The 12246-nt window shown below is 33.5% G+C and overlaps 1 protein-coding gene across 2 annotated transcripts in view; it reads left to right on the top strand.

The window, feature by feature from the left end:
- The window catches only part of LOC111034999 (carbonic anhydrase-related protein 10), a 264532-nt gene extending 253084 nt beyond the window's left edge, over positions 1-11448 (top strand). For both annotated transcript variants that reach the window (XM_022316479.1, XM_022316473.1), the window contains exons 9-11: positions 7843-7977; positions 9650-9698; positions 10149-11448. In XM_022316479.1, the coding sequence (XP_022172171.1) occupies positions 7843-7977; positions 9650-9698; positions 10149-10171 (207 nt within the window). In that variant the 3' untranslated portion in view covers positions 10172-11448. The remainder of the gene's footprint in view (positions 1-7842; positions 7978-9649; positions 9699-10148) is intronic.
- The last annotated feature ends 798 nt before the right edge of the window (positions 11449-12246 follow it).

Raw genomic sequence — 12246 nt, 5'->3', positions numbered from 1 at the left:
TTAAAATTTCATCAAACGTTTATAATTAATCCTATCTTTTTTTAATAATTAACAAACAATATAATACGCATTTTAGAATTTCAGATTCCAAACGGATCGATGACTTTATTGGTTTTATTGGATATTACAATTATGTGGGTTTTTGTTTTGCGTATGTGACTTATGGATACACGAAAAGTAGTAGAACTGACGCTTAGATATTCATATTTGAAATTTTTTTTTGATTAAAAAAAACTGAATCCAGTTGATACTGCTATAAAATTAGTTTGAATAGCTACTAATATTAGAACATACTATTAAGTCAAATTTTTGGATTATAAATTATTGGTCTCTGCGCCAATTAATTTCTTTTCAGATTTATAAATATTTTACACTGCGCAGGGTCACTTACCATAAATTAGTGTTTATAGAGGTCGAGAAAGTATCCTTAAGGAATGTTGAAGAGTTTCAAGTATCACACATAGGACATATAGGTTTGAATAATTCGAATCGTTTGTGTTGGTCATACAACTAACTAATATTAACTTGGAACCCAAAACAGAAAAAAACAAACAAAAATAATTATCAGAATTTTGAACTGTTTTTGGTACCTTTTTGTGCTACAAAAAAAAAAATATCTGTCCAAACTAATTTTTATCAATTCCTTTTTTAAAATGTCGGTTTCCGAGTTTATAAAATAAAACTCAAAATCAAAATAACAATAAAATAACATTGGGTTTCATGTTAATGTAAGTATGCAATTATTATTATAGTGGCCTGTGGTGGCACGGTGGCTGAATTCAGTTAGGTTTCGTTTCTGAGTACAAGCATCGGCCGGAGACCTTAGTTCGAGGATGGGTGAATTTAGTGACAAATCCCCGCTACAGAAAAACGTCTTGTTCGAACCAACCATGCCCTCCCCTCCCAGTAATTAGCCAACTGACAATAACTGTAAATATCAATAAAAAAAAAAATAATAATAACAATATCAATAAAAAAACAAATTACTGTCATCACACGTATTAATTTCAAAATAATTATACCATCTATTATTAGACATCTTGTCGTGTGGTGACTTTTTTATGACGAAGGTCTCGATGCGAATTCCAAATCTTAATATCGATTATGATAGTATAATATGACATATATGACTTATTATTACAACGATGCGGATAAAATATTACTATCTGATAGAGCAAATCGCAGTCGTGGCATCGTCCAAAAATATAAGAACGTTATTCACGTAACCATTAGGAAACGCGAAACACTATATTATTGCCATTCGGCTGTTGTATACCCCCCCCCCTCCTCAACTGGCTTCTGCGAGACATTAAAACATATTTTTAGAAAGTAAACGTACGATTATTATGCATGAATAGATACCACAAAACACGCGAGTTAAAATATATTATAATTCGCCCCGTTCTCTTATTACAATTTCAACATAATATTCAACATTATCGCGTGGTATTTGTAAACTTCCGCTATTGAAGTTGTCCGAGGAACGTTATTGTACTTTTTTAACGATTTGTACTCGAACAATTAGGTTTAATTAATTTTGAGTTTGTGGAGCAGTACGATATGGCTCACATAGCACATAACACTATACGCAAGCATCTGTGTAAAATCGTAAAGTTTTCACTTGTCATAGCTTTCATTTTCGCGATGTCCATGAAATTATTAGCCCAGATCAGCATTTTTCTAGTAAAATTGTCTGAATAGTTAGGGCAAAATTTTCTTGTAAATATTTTTCAAACACGAATCTATAATTTTAAAAAGCACAGTAAGGAAGTGTTCATTTAATATAAACAAATATTTATATTTATACTATAACTTCTACGGAACCCAGCCGTTTTGTAAATTTCAAATTCTTGCCGAAATGTTGAATTTGATTTCTATAAGTATTTGTGAATATACGAATCAAACATTTATAAACCTCCCACCCCCTAAATTAATACAACAAATATAGTCATCCGATACTTTCAAACTTTAATCGTGGCAAAATGTTTTGTTTAAGAATGTAATAGCACAAATTTGAAATTCATTAGTCACTCGCCAATTATAGAAACCACTAAATAATAAGTGCTTCGTTTTAAATGTTTGTTTACAAATACTTACAAATTGTACTCGACGTGTTTGCAATGTCAACGCTTGAAAATCTCACTGATATACAGCTAACTTAATTGTTGGTTATAATAAAATTGAGGGCGACTTACACATTTCTGATTTGTACTCCTATTGCTATTAACAAATCGTGCACAGAATTTTCGCATGTCCTAGGGAATGACTCTAGTCTTGCCCAATTAACTTGTCATGTGACACTATTGGATGCTATTCATCTTCCAAACAGCAATGGTTAATTATTGTTTGTCACCAAAATGCGTATTGTACATAAACTTGTATAGTTTGTAATTTATTTTAAGAAACGAAACAAAAGACTTTGGCGTGATTAAAAACTGAGAAATAACAAAACGGTTTCGACAAAGTTAAACAAACTTTTTTATATATGTGAATTCGGTTGGACTTAGAAATTAGCAATTTACGCATACTCAATAGTATCCTTCCAGACGACTGACTATAATAATTGATGAAACATGAGTTAAAAGGTGTGTTTTTATTTGGCACGATAAAATATAATTTAACTTCGCAAGGACATCTAGTCGTGTCATGCGCAGTGCTATTCTATGCGTCATTCTCTCTCATTTTTTTATTTATCTTTTATTTTGACATATTATTTTCTTTTTTTCAATACACATTAAATGTAATCTATTTTACCATCAAGTACCTTTCCACTGTACCTAAAGAAAACGCCAAAACGACATCGAACATTAACCAACAAATTTAGAAATTTTCAATCCATCAAGCTAATGATGTACAAAGAGTAAAGTTGAAGATACCCATATAAAAATTAACTTTTCCTGAGACGTCACTCTTATCATACCCATTAATTATTATTTTTTTATTTATTTAATTAGCAAGGGGTTAGGTAAGGTACAGCAAGTTTTTTAATCTTAAAATACAATTAAAACAATAGTACAATATTAATACAATTAATGCACAATGAAACAATTAAACATTTTTAATCCTTGAATTCATCTCAATTGCTTTTTAAAAAGCCTAGTACTTAAGATATTGAAACAAATTGATTTTATACGCGCATTAAAAATTCGATCATTTGAAATGATTATTCCTAAATCATAAACTTGATCCATCTTACATCTTCATAATATCATCATTGTATATTTTGTCAAACACTAGCTGTTGGTGACGTTTTTGTAACCTTAATCCATGCCATGTTTGGTGTGATGAATATCACTAATCACTCAAGGCTGAAATTTGTCTTACATGAAGGTGGATTTCTGGCCAATTATAAAGGATGATAATTAAATATTGTATTAAGTATTTGCTTAAAAGACTTTGTAAAAAAAAACTATGGAAATCTTACTAATAAATAATAATCAATGATCCAAAACAGATCGTTAATTTGTCTTCAAACATTTAACAAACTGCCAAATGATTATAATAACATTAAAATAAATACATTTACTTTAATTTCCCAGCTCTAAATCAAAACATCTTTTCTCGTGGAATCCAAATTCATCAACTCGTATTTCAAACACAAACCCCAAAGTAGGGTTCAGAACCTAACAAGCAACTTTTCACTTTTATTAAGGGTCTTAAACTATTTATGTATCCTCTTATTTTTCTACTCTTTATCACTGTCATTGATAAATTAATTCCGACAATCGATTAATACTTATCTGAAAAAGTAACTACTCACCGTGATATCTTGGAATTCACTAAAACCTTCTCATAGGACCATCTCAAGACTACAATATTCTAAACACTTTCGGACAACCCGTACAGCTGATGATAAAGCTGAAATTGACCTCAAAACCTATTTATTCTTATACACTTTAAATTAAACTAAATGTTTAGTATGTCAACTGTGAGACTTAAACGTCCATAATATTGTATTTTTTAATTCAATTAAAATTATCCATCGAACAATTTAACTTAACATTCAATTAATTACCGATTTTACAACTTCACAGGCATTAAAATATATTTGTATAATATATGGCCATTACATAAAATAGCGGTACAAAACGTATTAAAACAGATTGATAAAAATTCGTGTCAAAAATGATGAAAGCCTAGTTGATATTATCTCACCGTCGTGTAATTTATAGTGTAAACCGAAAACGGCTACAACACAATATTTGAATATTATTATTATTATTATTACTATTATTGTTATTACGTATGTTTGATACGAAGCGAATTCGGTCGCGCTGGCTATCATGCAATATAATATCTAGGGCGCGGTTCGTGTGTGTGACATAGCTAGTAGGTATAATATAAAAACATATTTACGTACGCATAAAACTTGAGAGAGTTCATAAACAACCCAAAATACGTATTACTCGGGTTCAACCACTCGGGTGTTGTTAAACGCTTTATTTATACAAAAATATTATATACACATATACGCTGCAGAGTTGAAAAACAAAACACAGTGTACTCTATTATGAGTAAAAATTATTTTACGAGCAACAATTATATAATATTTTGAGACATTTTATACTATATTATCATTATAAGTTATAAGTTTTTATAACTTGTGTTGTGCGTTGGATATCGCGTCATCGTCTCAATAATATTATTATGTAGCAAATATACAATGTGCGTCGCCGTGTTTATTCAGAAATTGTTGATGTATGCAGTGCATGATTTTCAAAAACAATTTAATAAAGTAGTTGTGCTGTAAGACCTAAGAAAATGTACCTAAGAATACTATTTTCAGGAGGGGCCCAGACATTGTCTATATCCATTATCCACTTTCGATTAGTACCTTATTTAGTTTTTAGTTTTACTAAGAATTAGTTAACTAAATTAACTCTAGCTTTACTAGATCAAACTATTTTAATGAATAAAATTAATTAAAGTATAGTTTTTTTCTTCTAAATGTAGCTTTATGAATTTGTATGTTTGTATATTGTTGATATTCTAATGTATTTTTCAAATTCAATTTTTATTGTGCTTTCGGGATTTATAGTGTGCTTTATATTTGAATTTTTCTAGATTTTAAATGAGTTTTGTAAGGTTTTTAACTGAATTAAACTAACACCTCAACGTATTAGTATATTATCTCAAACTCACTGATGTACAGTCTTACCACATCAGATCCATCCTTAGCTGTAGTCTGTAGATACTAGATGGGTAAGTGATGGAGGTATGGCCAATCGAATAATAATCCTACAAATATATAATTATTTAAATCAGAACCAATTAAATTTATTAAATGCCAACAAGCGTACAGAAAATACCAAAACACAAATATCCATAAGTTAGTTACGATCTATAAAACATTATAAGTTTGCGGGAAGCACAAAGTTCGACGGGCAAGGCTTAAAAACAAGTAGGTACTTATAATATAATAGTTTACGCTGAAATGAAATAAATTAAACGCATTGATTTCCATTTCGTATGGAAATAATTATTAACGTTCATAATATTACCTCTGATAATAAATAACGATCATTGCTGGTTTATGAAGTGATTTCATGCATACAGCATATATTACCGATATAAACTGGTAAAGTGGTAAATAAAGTTATTTTCATGTACGGCGTCTTCTACTGTATCGCGCATATATATATATATATGTACATAACGTACGTCCTGCCCAGGTACGCCCTAACCTATACGGGGTATGTGGTCATCTTATATAACTATTAAACATCGATCTTTTGAAATTCAAACACATCAATTTCAGAAATTTAATTGAAAAGTTTCCTCGTAATGTTTGATTGTATAGATAAACTTTCGCAGGAAAATCGGTTAATATATAGAGATGAAGGTCGTTTATCAGACATTTCAAACGGACTAAACGGACCGTGTTTTGATACCACTCGAGGGACTCACTCAATCAATTTGAACTTGCTTTTTGTTATACGTAATAAATCATTCGACTCGGAACGCCTAAACTCATTAGGTACCTACCCACCTCGGGGGCATGGGTGTATTATTTGCAATATGACTTTATGATTTAGGTTTTACATTTGATGTGCATAATAATAAGTTCGACACGGCGGTGCCGTCGGTGGTACCTAAATACGTTTTTCAGTCCTTCTCCGGCCGAACTACAATTTATAACTTCGGCTGTAGTCACGTGCCGTGGATGAGAATACGAACGCAGGTAATAGTGAGATAACGTCACGGAGCAAACGACGACCGAATGATTTATACTTGTATCGCAATATTATTATGACACATTTTGTGACACGTGCACATTGTGAGTACAACGAGCAAGGCGGCTGGACGAGATTTATATGCATCCATAAGAACAATAATAATATATTGTAAATTCGTAATAATAATAGATAACAGCATGATATAGGTAAGAGTAAATATTATGTAGACGGAAAACAGTGCTGATCGGTGATAAGGCCCGGCCAACAAAATTTGTTGGTTACTCGGGTTAATTTTGAATTGGGTATACTTGTAGTCAATTATTTAAGAGATCACCAACCACCGACGTACGTAGCTTTAAACGTTGAACTGAATAATCTGCTGATACTGATATTGTTGTGAGCTTTGAAATTAATGTGTTTGGATGAGATTGTAATAGTTTGACATGGACATATTTTATGTACACTTCGACAGTCCAGTGCTTACAATGCATTGAAACATGATTGTTTATCAATAGTATTTACAATGGCTTATTACCTATATAGAAACAATGGTAATAAAGTTGAACAGGCCAAAATATGTCTTAATGGCTACAGGATTTATTTTATTTAAGAGCAAAAAATTCATCTTAACGCGACTAGACGATAGGATTTCACTGATTGTAAATGATTATCATAGAAAATACTTTGACACATTGAGTCATTGTACATACCTACTTTTACAAAAAAAGTTACTCATTATGTGACTATATAACTTTACTTTAATTTCCTCACTCGTTAATAATTACCAGCCTTGCTAACGAGTAATGTGTATTCGAGTAAATGGCCAGCAGTGTATATCAATGATGAAAATACGTTATGAACTATTATGATAGTAACATCATAACGAGTATCGTTATAAGCGATATGTTAGGTGCGCAAAAAACCAACAAACGACGACTACTAATAGTACGAAATACTTGAAAATGTGTGAATGTCTAATCCGCATATATTATTATGTATAATAATTGGTTCCGTCTTATAAATGTACAACACAGCGGATTCGTGTTCAATGGTTTCGATGTAGTGTAGTGACCTTTAATAATACAGCGAATCGGAAATAGCAACAAACTTTATAGTAAAAACATTAACAGTGTTTTTTTCCCATTGGTTTTTTATGATATTTAAATTTTCAAGTGAGTTCTGATAATTTTCAATTAATAATGATGGAAAATTAAAATTTCGTGAAAATTCCACGTGAAAACGCAGTTAACGTTCTTTCATTCAAGCTCATAGTGACGAGTTAATTCACCCTGCGATCAAATATGTATTATTAAACCTAAATTTCACAAACCACCGAACACACGCGTTGGCCATGTCGTAGTCGTATCACTCTCGGGCTGGGGCGGGGGGGGCGTCCTCTTATGACGAAAATAGAAAATATAATACGAATAATCGTAACCGTATTCGAAAATCACAGAAGAGAGGATCACGAGTGGAGTTAGTGGTTGTATTCGACGGGAGCACACACACACACACACACACACACACACACACACACACACACACATACACAAGCTATAATAACGTGGCCCCGGGGCCGCGTGCGGAAAACCAATCGCGAACGAAACGTATTTTATATTATTATTATTATTATTATTAAATTGCACGTAATGCGCGTATGTTGCAGTTGTACAGTCTGCGGGGCCTGATGCAGGGCAGCAAGAAGAACCAAGGTATGGCGCCGCTGGGCAACAATTTCCGACCACCACAGCCGCTGCACAATCGGCTGGTGCGCACCAATATCGATTTCAACCTGAGAAAGGTAATATAATATTTTTGTACTACTTCCGCGATGCATTAAGATCGTCCCGATGATATATTGTGACCCGCACACGCCCCCGCGGCCACGTGCCCGGGGTGTGGGAGGGGGGGGAGGAGGAGAAATCGATTTGGCCCGCGTGAGTGGGAGGGGGTACATATCATAGATCGTAATCGATACGCATTACAAATCTCAAAGTCGGTAAAAAAAATGTTCTCTCCCACGGCATTGCAGCGCCGGCGAGTGGGTGAGTGGGTGGGCGAGGGGCTGAACGCTTTCCACGTGACGCCAGGGTTATTCAAAGGCGCACGCAAACTTTCACAGTCCGCTTCCCGCGCGTACCTGTGTGTTATAGTAATAAAGCACATTCCGCAATAATATAATAAACATCACATGATAATAATATAATTATTGTTATTATTATTATTATTATTATTATTATTGTTATTATACATTACACGCTCACCGAGATTTTCTCAGTAGCTTCCTGGCAAACACTCCTCCAGCTACGATTAACGTCAAACAATATTATTAGTTTGTACATTGGGTATAATAAAACTCTACAAACATTCTTATATATTTTTCCTCCACATGACTGCAGTTCAGATTGAGATGGTTTAGATACGACCTATAAGATATTTTCAAGAATGTAACTGAGTAATAAAATCAAAAAAAAAAAGGAAGAAATACCAAAAAACTGTTTTTAGATTTTATTATCTTCCTAAAATTCGAGCTGAATTTCCTGTTTCACCGAGCTGATTTTTATTCTCAGTCCAACCCTGAATACATAATATCCATTACAGAATTCGTTGAAAACAATTTATTTTGCATATTAATGCGTATTTTGAAGATTAAAAAATATTATTTTGCCTATATTCTTCATATTATTATTTTGTATTATTGCTCATAAGAAAAATCCAATTTGTTCATTTCTCGAGTTCTAATTATTTGGTAGCAAGACAATTTTTACTGTTTGTACATTTATTCAGAATTTTAAATCGTATGAAGTGAAAAAAAGCTTAATTTCAGTATATTTCACCAGTTTGAGGATTATTAAGATAATGTTTTAAGGTTTTTTTTTTTATCGCAAATCAGAATCATATTCTAAACTTTTAAGAGCCAATAAATATCCGCTATGAGTTAAGACTTCATAGCGTGAGTGCGATATTATTTGCATAAACAGTGACTTAACCGCCAATAAAGGACACCCCCAAATAGTGGACACGGCTTTTCGTGAACAAATTTCAAACCAAGCTCCAGAAGAATATATGGTGCGGCACCAATTTCGACCACCGGCAGTGGCCGGTATTTGGAGATTTCACCATAATATCATCGTATCACCGTCGAGCTGGTTTTTAACAGGTCGTCGAGACCTTCTCCCCCCCCCCGCCCCACCTAAAAAGAGGACGGTCTTTTGAAACGTTTAGTTTGTATTTATACCGTCAGAGCAGCGAGACATTTAATATTATATAATACCTCCGACTGACCCTCTGCCCAAGTATTACGATTTAATAAAAAAAATAATATGTATCAGGACGTCGTCGCCGACCGAATAAAATATAAAAACCGTTTCGTTTGACGACGACGTTAATGGACTGCGCTCTTGTTTTTTTTTCTCTTATTTATTTACTCATTTATTACCTTTTTTTTTTTCTTTTTTTTTTTTGAATTACAGGACGATGAGAAATACTGCCCGAGCATGCACAAAGACGTATACTACAAGGGTGAGTGCGTAGTATTAATTGCGGTTATCCGTTTGTCACGATTTATTTATTCGTTTAACGGACGAGCGAGCGGACGGTCGAGTACACCGCGAGCGCCTCAGTCCTTTTTATTATAATATTATACGCGTTTGTACTCTATTTATACTACCACTGCGCTATACCGCAGTTACCACTATTATACCACCAGTCTACAACCGCTGCAATTATAATAATATGTATACGTATAATATGATAATAGTATTAGCTACGCAACTCGCATTAACCGACGCCGGCCGCATGCACTTCCGTCGACCATCCGGCCGGCGATATTCGAGTCGGTATAATATATAAGGTCACGTGTATACGCAATAATTTATCGGACCCTCCCCTATTTTTGTCCGCGGCGAACACATTTCGTACTCGCACGTCCCCTGCTCGATAATATTACACGCAGTTTTGTTTTTGTTTCAGCCAACGACTGGAAACCTCACTAATAACGTACCTACCTACGTATATACAACTCGCGGCCGCCGCCGTAGCCTTCGCCGTCGTCACTCGTCCGTTGAAACAACAACAACTGCACCGTCGTCGAGCAAACCGGACGACGACGACGACGACATTCCAGTATACATCATTTTAAGATATCATTATTACGATATTAATATTGTGTAAAATAAATTATTTAATTAAGTATAAAAAATAACTGAGAAAAAAAAAACGTATGGCAAGGCCAAAAAAAAAAAAAATAACCGACTCTAAGATTATCCGAGGGCTCTCTCTACCACTCTCACTTTCTCTCTCTCTCTCTCTCTCTCTCTCTCTCTCTCCTCTCCATTTCTATTTTTCTCTCAATCACTCTCTCTCTTTCTCTCTCTTTCTCTCTCTTATATTTCTATTTTACGCTCTATCTCGTTTTCCTACTCCCTGGATTAATTTTGGGCTCGAGCACGAACGTCTCATTCCGATAGGCACACCCCCACGCACGGCGTAATAACAATAACAAAGGTTTTAGTCTGTTTCGTCGTTTCGACAACAATCGTAATATTAACTAATAATAATCATGTTTATACGAAATGCATGATGAAAAAAATGTGGAAAAAACGCCTCGCTGCTTTGCTCGAAAAACGGTACTACCTATACGAACGTTTTGTCCGTATATTCTACCGGGTCGCGAGAGAGGACGGGGAGAAGTCCTTAGGGTCGGATTTTTTTTTCCTATATATTTTTTTTTTCTTCAGGGATAATAGTTGTATTAATAATATATATATATACATGTCTTCGGCTCGATATCGGGAGGTTCTCGGAAACGGAATCCTTCGCAATACGCGCGTTCCAATAATACAACTGTAATGTTGCTATACGGAAGTAAAACGAACGCACGCGAAAACCCTCGAACGAAACAATAATATTATACCCACGCGTAGTGCAGAGAATAAAATATATAAATATATATATATATATATATATATATATAGTCGTACCCATCTACCCACCCAACCCGCCAACTTCGCCTACCCGCCTTCCCCATGCATACGTAAGCACGCCGGCGACGACGACTTGCGTATAAAAATCGCTCTCCGTTTTTCCGGGTGTTTTATAGATTTTGCATTAGGACACGTTGTGTTTATGGGCACATGAAAATATGTTTTCCCGTGTCGTAATACCTACCTCCCGAAATGTGTATTTGTCATTACCCCGGGAATAATAATATATTCCCACTCGAATCGTATTCCCTCGCACTGATCTCAGACGTCGGAGCATAATAATAATAACAATAATAATAATAATACAGAAATCACGATTTTACTTTTTTAAATAATTTGTTTCTATTATTATTATCCCGCAAACGGCGCCACCCAATATTTAGTATTTAAAACGGTGTGGGTTACCGCGTGTCGGTCGTGAGTTGAACGTTTAAATTTGTTTTTTTTATCCTGTACATTAAATTTATCATAATCTATAATAATAATAATAATAATAATATTAATAATACTATATCTATAGACGGGTTTATTTTGACATAAAATAAATTATATCGAAAGCTTGTTTTTTTTTTTGAAAAATCACGTTAATCTTAATAAAATCCACTACGCTACTGAAAACGTAACATGAAATTATTTTAATTCCAATATAATTATAAAATACTCATATACAATATTATTGTATCATTAAAAGTACACAGGTACCTACTATTTAGGCGATATTAAAAATAATAATAAACTCATCACGCAGCATAACGGTCTGTGTTCATTATAATATTTAAATAACATTTTAAACAACACTATATGTTCATAGTAGTTGTTGTTCTCGAAGTAGATACCTAACTCTATTGGATGGAAACATAAAATTAAAACAAAAACAAAAACTACATTCGTGTTGAAATCGTGAGTCTTAACTACAGACTTAGATTTATTTATTATTATATTATATTATACTCATCTATACGGAGTTTTACGAGATTTTAGAGCCTGTTGATATCGAGCTGAGTTTGCACTGCGTTAAAAAAAAAAAAAAAAACATAATCATCTCGTATATATACGTGAATTTACATTACACATATCTCCATGAT

The sequence above is a fragment of the Myzus persicae genome, unplaced genomic scaffold (assembly GCF_001856785.1).
Source record: "Myzus persicae strain clone G006 unplaced genomic scaffold, MPER_G0061.0, whole genome shotgun sequence".
In the NCBI taxonomy this organism is placed as follows: domain Eukaryota; kingdom Metazoa; phylum Arthropoda; class Insecta; order Hemiptera; family Aphididae; genus Myzus; species Myzus persicae.
Note: the sequence above shows the minus strand (reverse complement) of the source record. Positions and strands in the feature narration are given on the sequence as shown.